This window comes from Crassostrea angulata, chromosome 6, assembly GCF_025612915.1.
Source record: "Crassostrea angulata isolate pt1a10 chromosome 6, ASM2561291v2, whole genome shotgun sequence".
NCBI lineage: Eukaryota > Metazoa > Mollusca > Bivalvia > Ostreida > Ostreidae > Magallana > Magallana angulata.
The window spans coordinates 7,135,158-7,159,392 of NC_069116.1; the positions used below are offsets into that span (position 1 = coordinate 7,135,158).

Consider the following 24,235-nt stretch of genomic DNA (forward strand, 5'->3'; position numbering starts at 1 on the left):
AACTTATCAAGTGGTTTGATTTGTCGAGGATCAAATTCTTTTCTTTATTGATATATACAAAAAAGAAATACAACGTGAAAAAAAATTGCGGTTGCATTCGCCTTGTTGCCGACAAAATACAAATAGTCTTCTGTAGAGATTTAGACTGCAATCACGTGACGCGTTTTATCCAATGAGGTTGCGTCGTTGTAGTCCGAGGCAAACAAAATCTATTGCATCACTAACAAACTGGTCATCAACCACACTGAAAAGCTCCAACTTTGATAAACGTATTATAGGCTGTTGGATCTATGCCGATATCGTTGGTCGTAAACTGCATTTTACTTAGTGGCATACGCTTTCAGAACCCCTCCCCCTTAATCTATAAGTAAATTAATCCAACTGCCTTTCCCTCTCTTCACATTTTTTGAGACCATAAAAAGTTATTCTGAATAATTACTTATAAATTTGATAATAATACTTGTGCCTACATTCAAAATTTTTAAATTTGGTGTTTTTCTATTCTTTTTGTTTTTTCGTTTCATTTTGTATTTTGTTTTGGCTTTTACCGTATTTTCCCATCTTCGCCAGCCAAGGGTTTTCGGTCCACTTTGCTCCCCGGAGCAAAGTGGACCGAAAACCCTTGGCTAGCGAAGGTGTATTTTTTTTTCCCGACGACTCGTCGATGCGGACGACTCGTCGAATTGCCCATTTTTAGCCAAAATTTTAACAAAATCCTACGAAACGTCGATCTCAGACCATACGTCGATCTTATCACTTCAAAATGGCCTATAAAACTGCAGTAACATTATCAGTGTATGATGTCACCGATATTGCTACCAATTATTATTAATGATTAACATTTAAACAATTACGCTTTATACTTATGCATCAAATTTTCAAATACCGGCAACTTCTACAAAGTCGCTTGCATTTTAAACAATTCCCGATATCGCGTGTAATGCAAAACTAAACTTACTTTGTCAGAAATATTTTATTCCCAAGCATTAAAATAAGTATCCACTCTGACTATCGCCAGTGTATTCGCCATTACGTAACCAGCCACCTGTTGACTCGGCGCGTGGTCAATGTTTGTTTAACAATTTCCGGTGTCATAGGCATGCACCTGTCTCGTGTCGGACTTCAAAGGGGGATCTCAAGTGCAGAAAGCTTAGCAATTACTATGATTTGATGAAACTTGTTTACTTTGTATCCAGTAATGCAGTTACACGCTATTGTTTTATATAACCACTGTTAGAAATAAATCGATCATTTGTACGACTTGATAATGACGATATACGACATACATACGTTTCCTAAAAAAATTATCTAACAATAATCAAAGAATTGGACAATAATTAATCAATGAACTATAATCACTCTTATAACGGTACTCTTTGTATACACAGGGAGTGAAATTGACGTAAATATCTCAGCCTAAGGGCAAGATTATTAACACAACCGGTGTCAGCCTATTGTATAAACAGTAGTATTGATAATTGCCGATTACGTATTTTAAGATTGAATTTGAACATTAAATATTTCTGATTTATACTTTCCACTAACAACTCTTTACAAATAAAATAATTAAATCTAAAAAAAACACCACCCCCCCCCCCCGACCTACTGCAATGTTTTGTTCCATTCAAACTTGGTTTCATTTGTACTGCGCAATGTTATCTTCCTACTTGTGATACATAGAAGCATGTGACGATGTGTTTATAAAAATGGAACGGTAAAACTTTTAATCGATTAAAGACAATGTAACATTTTTTAATAACTGTTGTTATTATTATGTATTTAAGTGTTGACAGATGAGTGGAAATGATAATTATTAAAGATGAACAGTGAATTCAACAACGTAATTTTCAATCACACAGCCAACTCAAGATGATTAAAACCAACATTTTTAATGCTATTTTTAAAAAAATTCTGACTACGAGCCTACGACAAGTCGAACAAGACGATAAGTCGGGTGCTCTGCTTCAGAGGAAAAATATACCGACTAATCGTCGGAAAAATACGGGTTAAATGTTCTTTGTAAAAATAACACCTCCTCCCTCCAATTTAAAAAATAATGATTCATACCTGACTAGTATGAACGATACATTTCTTGCCAAATCATAAAATAATTCATTCAAATATTAGACATGCCCTGATGCTAGCATTTCAGATAAAGTAATAAAAATGGATCATTTAATGAATAACATTCAATACCAAACACTACACAGTTTTACGATAATAGACTCCTATCAATAGTTTCAATACTTTGATTTCCTTGCTTGGTCATCTTTTTAAGTTCATTTCTGGAACAATAGGTGTTTTAATAGATAAATCAATTTAAAACATGTTTTAATCTTTTTTTATTAATCTTTTGGATCAAAAATTCAAAACAAAAAAATTAAGGGAATAACATATTTATTGCATAAATTTAAAGCAAAGACTTTTACATTGGAATGGTCTTTCACAATCACTTTGGTTCATAAACAAAAATTAATAATAAAAGAAGCAGCATCCAAACCATTCATTTCACTCAAACACTGGGCCTTAATGAATAAATAACATCATAAAAAACAACATAATCATTCAGTATACATGTCATACTGATTCTCACAACTCACAGAGTGCTACAATTCTCATCTCTTATATGCTGTAATACATGTGTAAATTAATACTCCTCACAGTTTGATCTTGTGCCCCCTTGTGCCCACCACTTATCACCTTTCTCATTTCAACACTTCAAATTCTGGGGGACGACTAAACATAAGCAAACAAGCTACATTTAGCCAGGTCAATGTTTTTTTACCAATATACATGTATATTAAAAACAAAACAAAATTGACTTGATAAACACAGAAAATGATATATTGCACATACATCCCAAAACATCTTTCAATTTGGTATCTACTGCATCATACGCGTTAGTACATAAACATATACTGACTTTCTCACTATTGTTTTTACATTCCTAAGCTTAACTGAACTTTTAAGTCACATGTATAGGAAACCTGGGCCAAAATCTTTTTTGTAACAAAATAACACACTGAAGAAAATCAATTAACAGAATTGAATGTGCCAACATGTTTACCAGCATTTTAATCTATCTAGACCGGGGGTTGAAAACGAGAATGTTGACATTTTCATCCAATCAACAAAAGAGTTTTTCAGTAAGTAAGTTTTTGCCACCCACTTATGCATGATGATTTTAAAATAGAAAAAGGCTCATTGGGCCACATTACTAAATCAAGAAACATTTCTGGATCACCCATCAAATTAAATATGTTCCTTCAAAACATTAATAAGTTTAAAAGCAATCAATTTAACAAGAAATAAGAAATACCAGTATGATACCCATTAAAAAAAATCCAAAAAGTACAATAAAAAAACAAACACTGTCATTAGTCACACTGACCCTTAGATCCCCTTTCACGCTGGATTTGGTGTAACAATGATATGTGCTGATTTTGTGTTCAGATTTTAGAATGGATTTCTTTCATGCCATGTCTCCAGGGCTCCCACAGTTTTTCCACTGTCTGTTCTGTTTGTTCACTTATGTATAAATGAAGAGTCCTAATACTGGTAGAGGAGACTCATAGCTTCCGCTGCTCGGCAGCGAACGGCAGGCGTCTGGTCCTTGAGCAACATGATTAACGCTGAAACCAACAAAAATACCAACTTACTGAATAAACAAATCTAACTTAACCCATTTTATTTAAAGATCAAGATTGATTCTACATCAAAGAACTATATAAGATATGGGCTTAAAATGGCCCCCTAAAATGAACATCATCATTTTACTGTAATTCTTTGTTTTCTTTGTACAGATATATATGTGATGTTTTTACATAATGTTCATTTTTCAAGCAGTTTTCAAGCAGTTTTTCTTTCAGGAAACATAGCGCGCATGCTTGAACAAACAAAATATTTTAATTAATGATGTACCTAGCCAAGACTAATAAGTGACAAAAAAATTTTCCTTGTTCAAGCATGCACTCTATATTTCCCATTCATAGAAAGATAAGAAAAATGTAAATTATTTACTTATTTTGGTTAATTATAGAAATTGCGCCAATTCTGACGTCATATACTGCCAGTGAGTGCAAATAAATCAAATAAATGTGAAAAATATATTTTACATCAACTCATATAAAAAATAACATATCATTTTATTGTACCCGAAACACTTTAAAAAATGGCAAATTATGGGCGCCTAATTTAACTCATATCATATATAGTTCTTTGGAAAACATTTGCTCCAATTTACCCATGCACAATGTCATGAATTCTGCACATAAGAAACTTACAGTATTGTAACTTAATTTCTGTTTTATCTAGAATATTTAAAACTTATGTCACGTATACTATAAATAAGATCTACTAGAAATTTATTATCAAACCATGTCTTGATAGATATTTGTATTCAATATGTTATGTTGTTCAGAAGTGGATGTACCTGAGCAAACATGTTCCTTGGATATTGCATTCTGCCTGGCCTCAGGTAAATTTCCCAGTAAATAACCTACAATTTAAAACATTTTCTACATTTTCTGAAAAGACAACTATGTGTAATCCCAAACATCATTCTCACAGTTTGTTAGACTGTTAAGATCATTTCTACATAAATAACAAAATGCAATGATCACACATGCTCATCAACTTTTTATCATACTTTATAGTTTGGTAGATTTGAAATCTAAAAACTTTAAACATTATCAAACTGTTGGCATGTGGTCCCAAAGCTATGGTAACAGAGAGTAACGATGGAGAAATATAACATATTAATCAAAACCATTTTGAATTAGGGCAACAATATGCTTTCCAGGGTAGAATATACTATGAAAAACAATTGTCAGTTTTTAAACTACAGAAAAATGTGTTGAGAAATGTATATTTTGCAAGAGTTAGTGTTACCATGTTTGATAAACAGGAATTTTAACAAGACTAGAAGAAGCCAATGGGCCTCATGGCTCATCTAACCAACAATAGCCTAAAAAAATCAGTTTTCTGGAGCCAAACACATGTATATGGACAATGCAGAGAAACAATTGGTGATTCAGAAAACTCTGAACTGTTAGTAGAGTAGAACTAAAATTCTTGTTACTGTGAATGCTGCAGGATTATCTCCTTGCATGGTCTTGAAATGTTGTTTGAAATAGGAAAGCTTCATTCAGCTTTTATATTTTTAACAACATTTCTTGACCTCGGAGGTTATTCTGCAACATTCATGAACACTCCTACTTAATTTCTTAAGTAAACCAGTCTTACCCAGTTTATACTATATCTGTTTACAGAGATAATTTTAGTTCCATTTCATTATCCCCTTATTATTTCTTAATATAAGTGAGAAACATGAGCAATAAATATCTACATAAAATGGCATGAAGCACATCTCGAAGATTTTAAAAACTTGCTTTTATGTACACTAGATGAAACTCTGATAAAAGTTTGGTGTTTGAGATTTTATATTCTTGCAATTTGATGGAACACAGTAGAATTGCTGAATTAAGTATTTGCCTAAAATAAGGAGTCTACAGTATTCAATGAGATTGATAAGTAATCAAAATCTAGTTAATCACAACTCTTTGGAGCAATTGAATTTAAATTGAGGCAAACTCAATCACCGTAAGCATAGAAAGAAAATAAAGCAGACCAAAAATAACCCTATAAACAATTAATTTAATTTTTAACTTAGATTTCTGGTATCCCATAAATTTAATTATGCAACTTGACTGAGATTTCCTAGCATTGTTGTTACATCCTAAAAAATAACAACCTTATTGTTATGTCAATTAATTCAAAATCGTAAATATCATTCTTACCCACAAATAATGCTGCATTACTTTTGATCTCCAGCCAAAAACTTTTAAAGAAGGAGACACAACCCATCACATAAAAGTTCACTTTGTCGGGAAAATCATCAATCTAAAATGTCCACAAATCTTCATCATTATACATATAATCCCATATCAAGGTCAAGATCATTGGAAGATAATTTTAAAAAAATTAATGAAAATGTAGGAATTCTACTTGTTCGTTTACCATTAGCTTTGCCAGGTCATTTACCTTAGGAATTCTCCATAGATAAGGTTAGCATCCTCCAGCAGATGGCGCTGACTCAGCAAGAGCGCAGTTAATCGCCAAGTAGAACTCCGTGGAAACGCAGTTATACGCCGTGGGAGCTCCGTAAGAACGCCTCGGTCGCCGTCAGGACGCCGTGACATCTCCACTTGTAAAATTTTCAAATAAAACTGTACATTTTTTCTGAATTTGCCTTGCGATCGTACGGCGATTCCATGAATTTTACAACGCCGTGAACACGCTGGGGGACGCAGCTTGTTGTGACAGGGCCTTAACGTAGGTTATAACATGTACAGTTACCTGTATTTATTTCTAGTGCACACTGATAAAGTCACCAAAAAACAATCGTATTGTTTTTTCGTAATCAAAATCTGTTTGTACTTGTATGCGTATGTTTGCCTAATTGATACTGATCGGTTTTTGAAGCAACAACTGATCAACTAAAACAGCAGTATTTTTCAATGTGAGCATGGAACAAAGCTAATGGTACATAATATTTTTTACCTTCTAAAGGAAAAATTAAGATGAACAAATTTTCTGGAAAGCAATTAAATATTGTGTAAACACTTCATAGACTGTTATGCTTTGCAACTCATTCACTTGATTGGAGAATCTGTTTGACGTAAATAGTCACATGTTAAATAATGCAATCCATAAAAGGTAGTGTACCCGACCTGATTAAGACAGATGTACATCAAAAATGAGGGGGCAATAATTAATAAATTTTAACGTGGAAGAACATTAACATTTACAAGTACATGTAAATAAGTCTATTTCGTAAGAAGTAGTCTAGACTGGGGGCTGAAAATAAAAGCGTTGACATTTTTCTCCCAATTAACTATCTGCCCTTCATTTAAAAAGGCGAAAAGAGGATCATGGGCAACATTGCTAACGCGGGCAACATTATCTAATCGATTGTGTCAAATTTTGTGTTCATATTATAGACTGGATTTCTTTCGTGACGCGTCTTTAGTGCTCCTGTCACATTTTTCACTGTTCCTTTCTTTACTCTCACTCATAAAAGGGGTACCGGTAGAGGAGACTCATGGCGTCCGCTGCTGGAAATCATGTTCATTTTTGTAATTTATGAATGCTATTTCTTATTGATTTGTTATGGACTGCATGTTTACGGACATTTACCGTGTTTTACCTTGATTTCTGTGGACGATATCAACCCGACAAATTTTAGCAGACCGTCAGTAACAAACTTATCAAGTGGTTTGTTTTGTCGAGGATCAAATTCTTTTCTTTATTGATATATACAAGAAAGAAATACAACGTGAAAAAAAATTGCGGTTGCATCCGCCTTGTTGCCGACAAAATACAAATAGTCTTCTGTAGAGATTTAGACGGCAATCACGTGACGCGTTTTATCCAATGAGGTTGCGTCGTTGTAGTCCGAGGCAAACAAAATCTATTGCATCACTAACAACTGGTCATCCACCACACTGAAAAGCTCCAACTTTGATAAACGTATTATAGGCTGTTGGATCTATGCCGATATCGTTGGTCGTAAACTGCATTTTACTTAGTGGCATACGCTTTCAGAACCCCTCCCCCTTAATCTATAAGTAAATTAATTCAACTGCCTTTCCCTCTCTTCACATTTTTTGAGACCATTATTATTCTGAATGTTTACTTATAAATCTGATAATAATACTTGAGCCTACATTCAAAATTTTTAAAGTTGGTGTTTTTCTATTCTTTTTGTTTTTTCGTTTCATTTTGTATTTTGTTTTGGCTTTTAAATGTTCTTTGTAAAAATAACACCTCCTCCCTCCAATTTAAAAAATAATGATTCATGCCTGACTAGTATGAACGATACATTTCTTGCCAAATCATAAAATAAATCATTCAAATATTAGACATGCCCTGATGCCAGCATTTCAGATTATGTAATAAAAATGGATCATTTAATGGTCCTACAATACCAAACATTACACAGTTTTACAATAATAGACTCCTATCAATAGTTTCAATGCTTTGATTTCCTTGCTTGGTCATCTTTTTAAGTTCATTTCTGGAACAATAGGTGTTTTAAAAGATAAATCAATTTAAAACATGTTTTAATCTTTTTTTATTAATCTTTTGGATCAAAAATTCAAAACAAAAAAATTAAGGGAATAACATATTTATTGCATAAATTTAAAGCAAAGACTTTTACATTGGAATGGTCTTTCACAATCACTTTGGTTCATAAACAAAAATTAATAATAAAAGAAGCAGCATCCAAACCATTCATTTCACTCAAACACTGGGCCTTAATGAATAAATAACATCATAAAAAACAACATAATCATTCAGTATACATGTCATACTGATTCTCACAACTCACAGAGTGCTACAATTCTCATCTCTTATATGCTGTAATACATGTGTAAATTAATACTCCTCACAGTTTGATCTTGTGCCCACCACTTATCACCTTTCTCATTTCAACACTTCAAATTCTGGGGGACGACTAAACATAAGCAAACAAGCTACATTTAGCCAGGTCAATGTTTTTTTACCAATATACATGTATATTAAAAACAAAACAAAATTGACTTGATAAACACAGAAAATGATATATTGCACATACATCCCAAAACATCTTTCAATTTGGTATCTACTGCATCATACGCGTTAGTACATAAACATATACGGACTTTCTCACTATTGTTTTCACATTCCTCAGCTTAACTGAACTTTTAAGTCACATGTATAGGAAACCTGGCCCAAAATCTTTTTTGTAACAAAATAACAAACTGAAGAAAATCAATTAACAGAATTGAATGTGCCAAAATGTTTACCAGCATTTTAATCTATCTAGACCGGGGGTTGAAAACGAGAATGTTGACATTTTCATCCAATCAACAAAAGAGTTTTTCAGTAAGTAAGTTTTTGCCACCCACTTATGCATGATGATTTTAAAATAGAAAAAGGCTCATTGGGCCACATTACTAAATCAAGAAACATTTCTGGATCACCCATCAAATTAAATATGTTCCTTCAAAACATTAACAAGTTTAAAAGCAATCAATTTAACAAGAAATAAGAAATACCAGTATGATACCCATTAAAAAAAATCCAAAAAGGACAATAAAAAAACAAACACTGTCATTGGTCACCCTGACCCTTAGATTCCCTTTCACTCTGGATTAGGTGTAACAATGATATGTGCTGATTTTGTGTTCAGATTTTAGAATGGATTTCTTTCATGCCATGTCTCCAGGGCTCCCACAGTTTTTCCACTGTCTGTTCTGTTTGTTCACTTATGTATAAAAGATGAGCCCTAATACTGGTAGAGGAGACTCATAGCTTCCGCTGCTCGGCAGCGAACGGCAGGCGTCTGGTCCTTGAGCAACATGATTAACGCTGAAACCAACAAAAATACCAACTTACTGAATAAACAAGTCTAACTTAACCCATTTTATTTAAAAAGATCAAGATTGATTCTACATCAAAGAACTATATAAGATACATGTTCATTTTATTTTAATCAATGATGTACCTAGCCAAGACTAATAAGTGACAAAATTTTTTTCCTTGTTCAAGCATGCACTCTATATTTCCCATTCATAGAAAGATACGAAAAATGTAAATTATTGACTTATTTTGGTTGAATTATAGAAATAGCGTCAATTCTGACGTCATATACTGCCAGTGAGTGCAAATAAATCAAATAAATGTGAAAAATATATTTTACATCAACTCATATAAAAAATAACATATCATTTTATTGTACCCAAAACACTTTAAAAAATGGCAAACTATGGGGGCCAAATTTAAGTCATATCATATATAGTTCTTTGGAAAACATTTGCTCCAATTTACCCATGCACAATGTCATGAATTCTGTACATAAGAAACTTACAGTATTGTAACTTAATTTCTGTTTTATCTAGAATATTTAAAACTTATGTCACGTATACTATAAATAAGATCTACCAGAAATTTATTATCAAACCATGTCTTGATAGATATTTGTATTCAATATGTTATGTTGTTCAGAAGTGGATGTACCTGAGCAAACATGTTCCTTGGATATTGCATTCTGCCTGGCCTCAGGTAAATTTCCCAGTAAATAACCTACAATTTAAAACATTTTCTACATTTTCTGAAAAGACAACTATGTGTAATATACCAAACATCATTCTCACAGTTTGTTAGACTGTTAAGATCAATTCTACATAAATAACAAAATGCAATGATCACATATGCTCATCAACTTTTTATCATACTTAACAGTTTGGTAAATTTGATATCTTAAAACTTTAAACATTATCAAACTGTTGGCATGTGGTCCCAAAGCTATGGTAACAGAGAGTAAAGATGGAGAAATATAACATGATATTAATCAAAACCATTTTGAATTAGGGCAACAATATGCTTTCCAGGGTAGAATATACTATGAAAAACAATTGTCAGTTTTTAAACTACAGAAAAATATGTTGAGAAATGTATATTTTGCAAGAGTTAATGTTACCATGTTTGATAAACAGGAATTTTAACAAGACTAGAAGAAGCCAATGGGCCTCATGGTCATCTAAGCAACAGTAGCCTAAAAAAATCAGCTTTCTGGAGCCAAACACATGTATATGGACAATGCAGAGAAACAATCGGTGATTCAGAAAACTCTGAACTGTTTGTAGAGTAGAACTAAAATTCTTGTTACTGTGAATGCTGCAGGATTATCTCCTTGCATGGTCTTGAAATGTTGTTTGAAATAGGAAAGCTTCATTCAGCTTTTATATTTTTAACAACATTTCTTGACCTCGGAGGTTATTCTGCAACATTCATGAACACTCCTACTTTATTTCTTAAGTAAACCAGTCTTACCCAGTTTATACTATATCTGTTTACAGAGATAATTTTAGTTCCATTTCATTATCCTCTTATTATTTCTTAATATAAGTGAGAAACATGAGCAATAAATATCTACATAAAATGGCATGAAGCACATCTCGAAGATTTTAAAATCTTGCTTTTATGTACACTAGATGAAACTCTGATAAAAGTTTGGTGTTCGAGATTTTATATTCTTACAATTTGATGGAAAACGGTAGAATTGCTGAATTAAGTATTTGCCTAAAATAAGGAGTCTACAGTATTCAATGAGATTGATAAGTAATCAAAATCTAGTTAATCTAGTTAATCACAACTCTTTGGAGCAATTAAATTAAATTTAAATTGAGGCAAACTCAATCACCGTAAGCATAGAAAGAAAATAAAGCAGACCAAAAATAACCCTATAAACAATTAATTTAATTTTTAACTTAGATTTCTGGTACCCCATAATTTTAATTATACAACTTGACTGAGATTTCCTAGCATTGTTGTTACATCCTAAAGAATAACAACCTTATTGTTATGTCAATTAATTCAAAATCGTAAATATCACTCTTACCCACAAATAATGCTGCGTTACTTTTGATCTCCGGCCAAAAACTTTTGAAGAAGGAGACACAACCCATCACATAAAAGTTCACTTTGTCAGGAAAATCATCAATCTAAAATGTCCTCATCATTATACATATAATTCCATATCAAGGTCAAGATAATTTTAAAGAAATAAATGAAAACGTAGGAATTCTACTTGTTCGTTTACCATTAGCTTTGCCAGGTCATTTAGGAATTCTCCATAGATAAGGTTAGCATCCTCCAGCAGATGGCGCTGAAATTTGTTGTTAATGGCCTCTGATCCCATCAGAGGACCCAACAGTCTAAGAGAAAATTTACATGCCTGAAAAAAAGAATTTAATTTCATAAGCGTCATTATTCAATTAATACTTCAAACATCATCTCCTAAAATAAACTATAACTGACCTTTTTGACCTCTATCTCAGGGTCATTGAGGTGAAGCAGAAGACTAACAAGGTTGCTATGGATTTGTTCGAGAAATGGAGCTTTGGAGGGACCATCTCCAAAGCGGGAAAGGTTTCCAAATAAAATGATTGCTTGAGCTCTCACTGCTGGCTTCTCCTGAAAAAGATTATACAGAAAAAAGTGCATTTAAATAAAAAAAAAAATAGATCAAAATTCATTAAAAAATTTAGCTTAAAATCCTTGAGCAAATAAGCTGTTTCTAAACAAATTTTTCTTCTCAACAAAGTAAAGACATTGATGGTTAATTTGTTAAATTTTCTTAAATCTTAATTGTTCAAAATATACAGAACAGCAAATCGGAAGAATTACCTTCTCAAAACAGGGTCTGATTTTGAGAGAAACATTGATAAGGATAGCTCGAATGTGACTTTCTTCAATTTCACATAGTATCCGTGACAACCCACTCATTGCCTCAGTGGTGATGTCATCATCAGGGTCTTCCTTATCATCCATCCCCGCCATCATAGCCGACAGTACTGTGGTGGAGTACTTTTTCACCTGAGAAAAGGATTTACTGATACAAACAATGATTTTCACCTATTGTACTAAGAAAATTTCCAAATGAATGATTGATATGTTTGTCAAACATATATTATAGTCCTGAGTGTATTTCTGTACTGATAATTTACTTTACTTATTTCTATATAACAAAGAGATGTAAACTTTAATGTCACATTGTTGTCAACAGGTCTTACCAGTTCTGACCCTACACTGGCGATGTTCCCGAGGCCGCGTATACACAACATGCGGACCTTGTGAGATGAGTCGACCAGTCTCCCTAGCAAACTGTTCATCACCAGTTCCACCAAATCAGCATCATCCATACACTTCTGATTAATCAGCTGAAAAAATAAACTTAACCTTTTTAAATGCAGTAACCATTTACCATAAAATAAAAAAAAAAAATTGACTTCTCAACACAAGAAGAAATCCCTAAGGTCTCAGTTTAAAAGCTTGGTGATAAATTTGCAAATTTGCAATGGTTGCTAAAATTGCTTAATCCTCTGACTTCCATTTTTATTTAAAATAAATAACATATTTTTTTATCTGCAAAATTGTATGTTTCCAAGAGCCTTGACCTAAATTTCTGTATACTCTAAAATCATTCAAATTTGTGGGGGCCAATTTTCATAGATAGTTGGATTTTTGTTAATACGTCGGGATGTAATTTTGTGGGTGCGTCAGTTTTCAGTTTCAGTAAGAAAGAATACTCTTTCTAATATTTTTTCGTTGAGGATGTAAATTCGAGGGGAAGGGCTACCCATGAATACTACGAAAATTGAGCCACTATGAATTCTAATAGTTCCACAGTATACAGCTACTGCCAGTTCATGTGACATAACTACGAGATCAACAACAATGTATTTATTGCTTAGCCATTTATTAACGAGCCAAATCTAATATAAATGGTACATTAGTATATGCCTAGTTATGCAAACGTATTAGTGACAGACAAAAAAATATTTTTTGACATTTATTAAAATGATATAATTGTTACTAATATTTAAAGTTCAAACATATCATTAACACAGACAAAAGTATTTTCTGACCTTAATAAAAATGATATAATTGCTACCAGCTGCAGTTTTAACCAAAACAAACAAAAATATCTTACCTCGGCAAAAAATGCTGCCACCACAACTCTTTGGGGGTCGTAGAGGCTGGAGAGAGCAGAGGTGAGAGAAGCCACAATCTTAGAGATATGTGGGGCGGCCACACTGCTGGCCACAAGTGCCCTATATGTGGAGGAAAACAGAAAATGATTGGTGACGTAAATTTTGGAATAAATTAAAAACAATATACCCATGGTATTTTTGTACAACACAATGAGAAAAGTTTGCATTTAAATGACAAGAAAATGTAAACTGACCCAAGTTTTGTTATTAATGTTATATAAAATTATCATATAGGATGAAAATTAAATTCTTTCCATGTTCTTTAATTTCTTTCAATAAGCTCAGAAAATAAGAAACATTGTTTGTAGAAAACGATGTTTTTAAAAATTATCTTCATACATACTGTTAATTTAAATTAATGAATTTAACATCAAACAGAAAGATATACTTTGCATGTGCAACATATTGTGATGAGACAACATGCTCTATAATATATTAAACAAATTTCTCCATTCGATGAAATAGTATATAAAAACCAAAATTAAATTAATGAAAATGATTCCAATTCTTAAAATCCTACTAAGTAAAAATAATGATTTGTCTTAACCAATAAAAGAGGCCTGCAAGCCTTTATGGCTACAATAGCAATTCCTTAAAAAGAATAACAGTTAACAATACTATTAGAAAGCAAACTACATCTCATGACAAAAATATGTTGCTTTTATACCAATATTTACATAAAATGCATGCTTTGCAAAATGCATTTTATTTAGAAAACTAAATGCGTTTATTGTCTGTTGATATTACAATATTGTAATTCATCAGGTACCAAAGAATAACACTTCCATTACAGTAACATCTTTAATGACTGAAATTTCAACAACAATGCTGTAACTAAAACAAGTGCAAATATCAGGAATAAGTAATATACCGGGTGAGTATTGTGAAGCCTTCTGGGTAATCTTCCTCTGCCTCAAACTTTTCCCAGCATCCTTCCTCTGTCAGAATATCGAGAATGTCATTACTCTTTGTTCTTGTTAGAAAGGACCTGAAAGTCTCAATGGCTGCCCTGAAGAAGAATTTAAAGTGCACATACAAGTTTTTGAAAAATCAGTTTTCTGTTCATAGATGTAATCCATGTATACAAATATGTCAAGTTGTTTTTAATTTTATGTCAGTCTGTCATCTTTTGATATATCCCCTACATGTGTTTATATAGAGAGCATATTAAAGGTGTTTATATGAAGAACGTGATACAGGTGTCTATATGAAGAACTTGATACAGGTGTTTATATGGAAAAAATGACACAGGTGTAATTTGGAGAGCATGTTACAGGTGTTTACATGGAGAACACGATACACTCAGGGTATTTATATGGAGGACATGATACAGGTGTTATATGGAAGGCAAAATACAGGTGTTTATGTGGAGATCATGGTACAGATGTTGATATTGAGAACATGATTCAAGTGGTTATATGGAGAGCATGATACAGGTGTTTACATGGAAAGCATGATACAGGTGTTTATATGGAGAGTATGATACAGGTGTTTACATGAAGCGCATGATACAGGTGTTATATGGAGAGCATAATACAGGTGTTCACATGAAGTGCATGATACAGGTGTTATATGGAGAGCATAATACAGGTGTTCACATGAAGCGCATGATACAGGTGTTATATTGAGAGTATGAAACGGCGCTTACATGGAGAGCATGATACAGGTGTTTACAAGGAAAGCATGATACAGGTGTTTACATGGAAAGCATAATACAGGTGTTCTATGGAGATCATGATAAAGGTGTTTACATGGAGAGCATGATACAGGTGTTATATGGAGAGCATGATACAGGTGTTATATGGAGAGTATGATACAGGTGTTCACATGAAGCGCATGATACAGGTGTTATATGGAGATCATGATAAAGGTGTTTACATGGAAAGCATAATACAGGTATTCTAATGAGATCATGATACAGGTGTTTACATGGAGAGCATGATAAAGGTGTTTACATGGAGATCATGATAAAGGTGTTTACATGGAGAGCATGATACAGGTGTTATATGGAGAGTATGATACAGGTGTTTACATGGAGAGCATGATACAGGTGTTATATGGAGATCATTATACAGGTGTTCACATGATGCGTATGATACAGGTGTTATATGGAGATCATGATAAAGGTGTTTACATGGAGAGCATAATACAGGTGTTCTATGGAGAGCATGATACAGGTGTTTACATGGAGAGCATGATACAGGTGTTATATGGAGAGCATGATACAGGTGTTTACATGGAGATCATGATACAGGTGTTTACATGGAAAGCATGATACAGGTTTTCTATGGAGAGCAAGATACAGGTGTTTACATGGAAAGCATGATACAGGTGTTATATGGAGAGCAAGATACAGGTGTTATATGGAGAGCATGATACAGGTGTTTATGAGGGTTGTCCCAAAATAGCATAGACAGGACACATAATTTATAATCTAGTCACTGCAATTTCATTAGACTTGTATTTTTTTTTCAATGACGCTTTGGCAAACAAAACTGAAAAAATACAAATCTGTACTTTATTTATTTCTTGAGAAAATGAATACCGTTTTTTGGGGGGCATAGACCGGTATTTTTTTCCTCTGATGCGCGAGCCCCGGCTTGACCCCCCGGATCGGCTTATCGTAGGCTCAAAGTTGAAAAAATTAAACAGTCAAATATAAAATCCCGTTTTTATCCATTGTACAGTTGTAGCAGTTTATAATGAAGGTTGTGTTTTTGGTTTTTTTTATCCATTTGAACTATTGTTCGATAGTTGCCCCATTGATAATTTTTGTAATGACATCATGAGTAATAAAATGTACACTACTGTACGAGGTATGTCTCTACAACCCCAATCAAAAGAATTTTTTCCCCACATTCATGTATTAACCCTGGTAACTATTATTGGCAAACAATACTGAAAAAATACAAATCTGTACTTTATTTATTTCTTGAGAAAATGAATACCGTTTTTTGGGGGGCATAGACCGGTATTTTTTTCCTCTGATGCGCGAGCCCCGGCTTGACCCCCCGGATCGGCTCATCGTAGGCTCAAAGTTGAAAAAATTAAACAGTCAAATATAAAATTCAGTTTTTATCCATTGTACAGTTGTAGCAGTTTATTATGAAGGTTGTGTTTTTGGTTTTTTTTATCCATTTGAACTATTGTTCGATAGTTGCCCCATCGATAATTTTTGTAATGACATCATGAGTAATAAAATGTACACTACTGTACGAGGTATGTCTCTACAACCCCAATCAAAAGAATTTTTCCCCCACATTCATGTATTAACCCTGGTAACTTTTATTGCGGAGTAAAAAAGAAAACGAAACCGGGTAGAATGTAATATGACAGAATTTTTGTGAATTTCTTCATGTCTGCTTTGTGGGAATCACTGGTCTTGGGTGTAGAATAAATCAAATGCTTTGTGTTTTTACAATTAATTTTCTGTTGGGTAAAATAACGGTATTCTGGTGTCTTTTGTATATACAAAGGTGTGAAACCTGTGACTAAAACACAGCCTGGGGGTATGTAGTGTACACCGTTACACTTCATTGCATTCACTGTGTATTTAACATTACAACTTCTCTGCATGACAGCAAGTCACTATTTAATTAATTAATGGAAAAGAACACAAATTAAATATTTTATGTGTGGTATTTCGTTTTCTCATTCATAGCGATTACGGGGGATAACTCTATTTGAATATGAAACCATGTGTTGAGCTAATGGACGACATACCCCGTATTTACAAGTAGCTTGCAAAGTATAACTTGATTAAATGAAATTTAGCAATAAGGTTTTAATAAAATACAAAAGGTTTGGTAAAATATTATACTTAGTTCTATCAGGCAGAACCACAGAGGTTGGTGTTGCAATTAAATTTACACTATGTATAATTACGATACGTAACGATATACCGATGAATACGGAAGAGACCAAACAGCCACAAAACACAGATATGTTTTTAAAAATTGTTTTAATTAAATATATGTTAAGCAATACTTAATACAACGACTTCCTAATTCAGTGGTCATATTTTCACTATAGTAATCATTGATTGAAAATCGGCTTATCCCCCAATTAGTCTAAGGATTTTTCCTGAATTTTGTCTGAAAATGAGCAATTCGGCCCATGCCCCACATCGTCATATGCCCCGAAAAATACTGTAAATAGTTTTAACAAGTTTTGTCAGGTGGCGCAATGTGCGATCGAAAATTTCCAGTTTTACGTTGTTGCTAAACCCTCCACATCGTTTACGATAACATTTACGTTTTATTCGAAAGTGTCATAGAAAAACCATTATCTTTGAACATGAACCATGAGTGCACATTCAACATATATTTCTAGTTTTGTTTTTTTTCTAAATATTTTTTAAGTACAAATGATCTGTCGGCTCCAAACTTGGCCTGTATTACTTGTTGTCTAACGTCCGTCTTGCCGAATTGTGTCGTTCAGCATTTTGATGTCCATTGATATCGTTCAGGTTTCTTTTTTCGACTTATTGTCATCATACTTGTTCAAATATTTTCAATGTTGTTTAACTACTTATTTACAAAACGCATTTCTAATCGATTTTGTTAATTTCATTTACTTCCAAAGCCGCTTAGGATTTATTTTATAGTCTATACAAAATTGTATCAGTTACTGCTGCACCACCTTTAACGCTGACATCATCATTTTATTACGGGTTAACTTTTCAACTTGTCACAAAACACGCTATAAAATATCTAAAAGTTTTGTTATAGCCAAAACATTTTCTGAGTAAATAATAAAATTATTATCAAATATCAATGTATGTTTAATTTGAATTTTTATATTCCAAAAGTACTTTTCCTTGCAATTTATGCATGATACAGCAGTAATAAAAAACCTCCTGACTACATTCTGCAATATTGCTGACAGGTTTCTTTCAATACTTACAGATCACATTTTTACGAAATTAAAGGTCATAAAAAGATTGATTTTGCTATACATATATAACACTGGGATGAGAATTTAAAAAGGTGTGATATATACAGCAGCTTCTTTAGACGAATGATTCATAGAATGAAAAGGATGGCAATTAGTTGCAGCACTACCAATCAGCGATGACTTATTGTTTTGTGGGCATTATATATCATTTACACCTACTGAACAATTTCCTATTATGAACCAAGCCCCTGGGGCCTAACTGTCTCAAATTATTAACACCCCAAGAAAAACTATTAAATTTGCAAAGAATTTGATCTAGAATATACAAATTTTTTACAAAATTAATTAATTACTACTTGTGTAACTGGTTCCCATTAATTTGATGAAGTAATCCGTTAAAAACAGTTCCCATCCCTAATAATGTTATTAAAAAGCCTACGAAAATATAAATAAATTTGCCATTCAACAACCTAATGTTGACCATTGCCTGTTATAAATTCTGTCCTTTTAAGCAACACTTACAGACTTGGTAGATATCACTTACAGACCTTGTAGATATAACTTACAGACTTGGTAGACATCACTTACACACTTGGTAGATACCAATTAGACTTGGTAGATATCACTTATAGACTTGATGGATATTGCTTACAGACTTGGTAGATATCACTTACATACCTTGTAGATATCACTTACAGACTTGTGAGATATTACTTAGACATGGTAAATATCACAGACTTGGTAGATATCACTTACAGACTTGGTGGATATTGCTTACAGACTTGGTAGATATCAGGTACAGACTTGTTATATATCACTTACAGACTTGTTAGATATCACTTAGACATGGTAAATATCACTGACTTGGTAGATATCACTTACAGACTTGGTTCAGGGCTCTTGCTGGACACAGGAGCCACTTTCTTGCCTTTTGGCTTGTCCTCTTTCTCCATCTGTAAGAAACCATATCAGTTGAAATCAATGGCTGTGTATTATAACCCCTAGTCTGATTTTATCTTTTCAGTGTGCTGAAAACTTAGATCCTGTCAAGTTGTAAGGCGTTAAAGATCAGATCAAACAATACATGTAGCAAACTCGGTCAGTTTGATTTTGAGATGCCCGCCAGTACAGAGGATGTAATGGTGTACTGTTGAATCATTTAATTTAGTTGGCACCAATTTTTATTTATTGTCTTTCATAGGTTCATGGGAATATAATTTTATGTATTAATTTGTTGAGGATGTAAAATGTTTTTGAACTACTAGTATACAGCAAGTCTTGCTAATTCTCGCTTTACACAATTTCATAGTCAACTTCAATTTATCTATCTTGTTATCAAATATATTTGGTACAAAATCTTTAAAATTCAATCTTAAATTATTATGGTTCATTTTTTTTTTACTGAGAATTACCAGTATTAGTTTTAAAACCCTGCCAATGTTCACATGATATTTTGTGAAATTAACATGGCAATGGATAAATGCCCATCATGTTTTCATAAATAAGTCCCTGGCATGATCAACTTTATACCCGAGCAGTAAATCTGACAAACGTACTCACCTCTTTCTGCCTGACTGGTTTGACCCCGACAGATGACCCTATTCGTAACATTAATGCCCCCATCAGTGTGTGGTAAGCTTTAAGACCCTGTTCCTCTGTCTCTTCACAATCAAAAATTATTTTTAAGGCACAAGTCACCTATAAAAAAATGAAAAAAGTGAACAATCTCACATACCCCACGCTCCCCCATTACTTGACAGTGCTATAGATAATGTGTATACTTGACATATGACCAAAATTCTTAAAGGGCCGAAATTCCCAGGAAATGAATGGAATCAAAATTTCCTGGTAATATGCACATCTACACATTGTGCCCTAAATATCTACAAAGTTTCACTTCCTTAACTTTGTTGTGTGGGGCATAAAAAAAATGACTGGATATGAGAACAGAATTATTAATTCTGTAATGTTTCTGAATGTGTGAATATGTTGGAGATCTTGGTCTTTTCAATGATTTTTTCTACCATCAAACAAAAAGGAAGTTTGATGAATGTTAACTATCTATAACATGGAACAAAATGAATAATCTAACTAACTAAAAAAAAGTTTTTTACAATATCAAGATGTCAATTTTGATTTTTGAGTATAAAGTTAATTTCCTTATTTCTTAACCATCCCATCCATGTATAAATTACAACTAATCCATTACATCTTTAATGGACTTACTGCCATTGGTAGACTGGTGGCTGTGCGAACCGTCTCCTCTTCGTTGGTCCTCTCTTCATAGGGCAAGCTCTTGTGTAGTAGGTCCAACATGTGGTCAATCATGGCCGCGGTGAGCTGGGGGTCCTGACACAGGGTCTGCCAGACCTCCACCATGTCACTGCAGAGAGATCACCACACTGCAGCTCTCTTCATGTTTTAACATATCTATTGCTTTATTGTGATAGTTCTAAAAACCTAATTAACCTGTCTTCATTGACAATAGTACATGTACAAGTAAGATACTACAGTACATGCTTGACAAATGTACACTTACAGTACATACCTGACAAATGTACACCTACAGTACATACCTGACAAATGTACACTTACAGTACATACCTGACAAATGTACACCTACAGTACATACCTGACAAATGTACACTTACAGTACATACCTGACAAATGTACACCTACAGTACATACCTGACAAATGTACACCTACAGTACATACCTGACAAATGTACACCTACGGTACATACCTGTCAAATGGCAGCTGGTAGCTGAGAAGAGTTTTGAGTACAGAACTCAGATGATGAGTGGCCAGTGTCCGTATCGAGCGCAAGGTGCCTGTCCGAGTTTGTGTGAAATCAATGCTTGCTAGTTTATTGTGAAGAGATGTAACAATGTTGTCAACCTGCAAAACAAAACCATTCAAATAAATGGAATTTTAGTATATTTTAAAAATACAAGTATGGTCAAAAATGCAAATAAACTTCAGTATTTAGAACATTTTAAATTACTGTAAGTATTAATGACATATTCTTTCAAAGAAGATAAAATCAAAATATCACAACCATTTTCATCAAAAATATATTACAGTAACTTCTGCTTGAATATTTTGATCCCTAATTGTGACTCTATCGTATACTTATAGGGTTCAATGTTATGAATAAACTACTTTTCCACAGATACTGCTTCCTTAATTCTAGCTTAATAAGAGCCTTCATTTTCTTTTAAATCTGTTTATATAACAGTAAAACAGTAATTGCTTGACAGGCAAACTTGGTACCAGTACTCTTTTATCTTTCAATAATTAAACACAGAAATCAACACAAATTAATGGGTTTATCTTTAAAAATAAAAATGGTGGTGATAACATACCGTAAATATTTATGGAATTTAAGAAGAACGAGAAATGGAGAGTAAATACCTATGATTTTTCCTTATCCATTGTTTTAGAAAGGATGTAAATAATATATAATCATGTAAAGAGATGAAAAACAAGAAGTCCATGAGCAATTTTCTCAATGACCATAACATGCAAATAAAAACCAAAATACCTTGTAAGAAATCTCATTATGTTTGAATATTTCCTACCTATCCAATTGGATAATATCAGTCAAACCTCAAACAACTGAATATTATATTCATCTGCATGTATTACTTTCCATGGATAATGATTTACAATGCATTTTGTTTTTTAAAAACTATTACAAATAGATTGGAAATTTTCTGCCTGCAGATCTGTAACTCTACGATAAAAAATCCGGTTGACAGACTTAGCTACAGTTCCTCCCATACAAAACTCGCAATTCACACCACATAAAAATTATGCTAGGTTTGGACTGATTAACCTTATTTCCTTAATCATGTATTCTGTGAAAAAAATTCACATCATAAAATTCTTCAAACAATTTACTACTGATATCATCACTGAGTTGCCTCGGTCCCTCTTTTAAATGGTGAGGCCAGGCTTACTAGATAAACCCCCAGTGATCTGATTTTGTTAAGTTTTAAATTTTGTCAAAATTACCCTGCTTTTAACATCTTTCATTTTGGGTTTTCTCTTCTCATAATCAAATTAATAATATTCTCAAACAATTCAATTTCAGCTATCTGATTGATACATTAATCCCATTTGGCTATAAAATCCCATTTTAAGCTGTAAGTCCCAACCTGTCAAGAACCAAACATGCTGATTTATTTTATATGTACATGTATTAGAAAAAACTTGGTGGTAATGTAATGATGAATTTCAATCCAAAAAAAAGACAGAAATATGAAAACAGGGAGAACAAATCGCAATGTATATTATATTTCTTTCTTTAAAGTAATAGCCAAGCCGTATTATAATACAAGTTTCCCAAGTTTTACATGGAGAGGATATTCATAATCGTATATTGTTACCATTTTCTTAGGAACCTAAATAAAAAATGTTTTGTGTTACACAGAGGAAATGATGAGTTTTGGAGAGCGCTGACTTGTTAGCTGGCTCTGGTACCATAACACACGTTGGTCCTACCTGTTTCAGGATCTCGGCCCCTCGGATCTTCATCATGCCGTTGAGGACCACACATGCCCCCGAGGAGCTGTGAGACTGGGGGTCAAGTAACCCCTCCTGTAGCACCTCCAGGAAGTTCTGTAGCTGGTCTGAGGGCATCTTCTTGGCAATCACCTGTATCAAGAATTTGATTTCTTAACTGATGAAAATATAAACGTATTGTTGGTCTACCACTCACATCTTTGATTGATTGATACATAAAATTCAGTTATTCTCAGATTTTATGTTCAATCACAGCATCTTTGCAATTTGTCTTGTATACTGTTGAAGGTACCGGTATTGTAAATATTTATTAAGAAGCAGTTTATTCTTGTTATTTATTGATATTGTATTACTGTCCCAAGTACTTGATAAAATATAATGGTACAGTTTAGTTTGCAGTGTTCTATCAAAAATATGTTGTTTAATTTTAGAGAGAAGAATTGGGCATGGACTATAAAAAGATAGACAGAGTGTAGATATTTTATCACTACCAAAATTTTATCTAAATTCAGAAGCTGTAGTTTACATACCTTGGAGAGGTCATTGATGACACTGAATAAAACACTGGGGTCACCTTTGACAAGCCTCTCTTTCAGAGTGGGCAGTGCATCAATCATTGTGTCCTTATAATCAGCTGGATGACCTGTCCAGAAACAATTTGTTGTAGCACACAGTTATCATATAATCTACAGATAGCAACAATGACCCAATTAGAATTCTTACAAAATGAATTTAATCTGGGATACAAAATTTATGTTTATTTTACAAAAGAAAGAGTGAAAATGATGATGCAAGATATCAAAATTATGTTTTAATGTTTTGGTAAAACGACCAAACGAACAATTTCAATTTTTGTTGTTGTTTGCCAAGGTTTTTTTCCAGATACTTCCAGCTTCAGCAGTGCTAACTCTGCCTAATCAGTTTTTATTAGTTTGTGTTTATTAATTGTCTGTAACATGATGTAGGTGACATGTCTTAGAAGGAACTCACCCTCTACTCGTGAGGCGATTTTAAGAGAGACATAGATGCAGTCTACAGCAAGCTTTCGAACCTCAGCATCAGGGTCTGTACAGCGTGGAACAAGGCGGGCGATAATCGAGCTCTGGTTGCTGAAGTTCTAAAAGGCCACCACAAGAACATGCAGGGGGTAAAACGTTTACTTATTAAATATCATACATCAAATATCATTTAAGCTGAAAATTACCCACGT

The 24,235-nt window shown here is 33.2% G+C and overlaps 1 protein-coding gene across 6 annotated transcripts in view; it reads right to left on the reverse strand.

Annotated features, from left to right (window-relative positions):
- LOC128186740 (maestro heat-like repeat-containing protein family member 1) overlaps positions 1 to 24,235 on the reverse strand; it is a 72,185-nt gene that overhangs the window by 4,969 nt on the left and 42,981 nt on the right. For 3 of the 6 annotated variants that reach the window (XM_052856618.1, XM_052856617.1, XM_052856613.1), the window contains exons 26-41: positions 24,016 to 24,142; positions 23,556 to 23,668; positions 23,005 to 23,157; positions 21,242 to 21,396; positions 20,724 to 20,880; positions 20,058 to 20,195; positions 19,380 to 19,450; positions 14,473 to 14,610; positions 13,541 to 13,661; positions 12,621 to 12,767; positions 12,235 to 12,423; positions 11,866 to 12,021; positions 11,648 to 11,782; positions 11,447 to 11,549; positions 10,063 to 10,128; positions 8,173 to 9,414 (exon numbers count right to left, since the gene is read on the reverse strand). In XM_052856618.1, coding sequence (XP_052712578.1) covers positions 9,332 to 9,414; positions 10,063 to 10,128; positions 11,447 to 11,549; positions 11,648 to 11,782; positions 11,866 to 12,021; positions 12,235 to 12,423; positions 12,621 to 12,767; positions 13,541 to 13,661; positions 14,473 to 14,610; positions 19,380 to 19,450; positions 20,058 to 20,195; positions 20,724 to 20,880; positions 21,242 to 21,396; positions 23,005 to 23,157; positions 23,556 to 23,668; positions 24,016 to 24,142 — 2,052 coding nt within the window. In that variant the 3' untranslated portion in view covers positions 8,173 to 9,331. Of the gene's footprint in view, positions 1 to 2,380; positions 3,633 to 4,432; positions 4,499 to 5,798; positions 5,902 to 8,172; positions 9,415 to 10,062; positions 10,129 to 11,446; positions 11,550 to 11,647; positions 11,783 to 11,865; positions 12,022 to 12,234; positions 12,424 to 12,620; positions 12,768 to 13,540; positions 13,662 to 14,472; positions 14,611 to 19,379; positions 19,451 to 20,057; positions 20,196 to 20,723; positions 20,881 to 21,241; positions 21,397 to 23,004; positions 23,158 to 23,555; positions 23,669 to 24,015; positions 24,143 to 24,235 lie in introns of those variants that run through there. The other 3 variants (XM_052856614.1, XM_052856616.1, XM_052856615.1) reach the window with 2 other exon arrangements.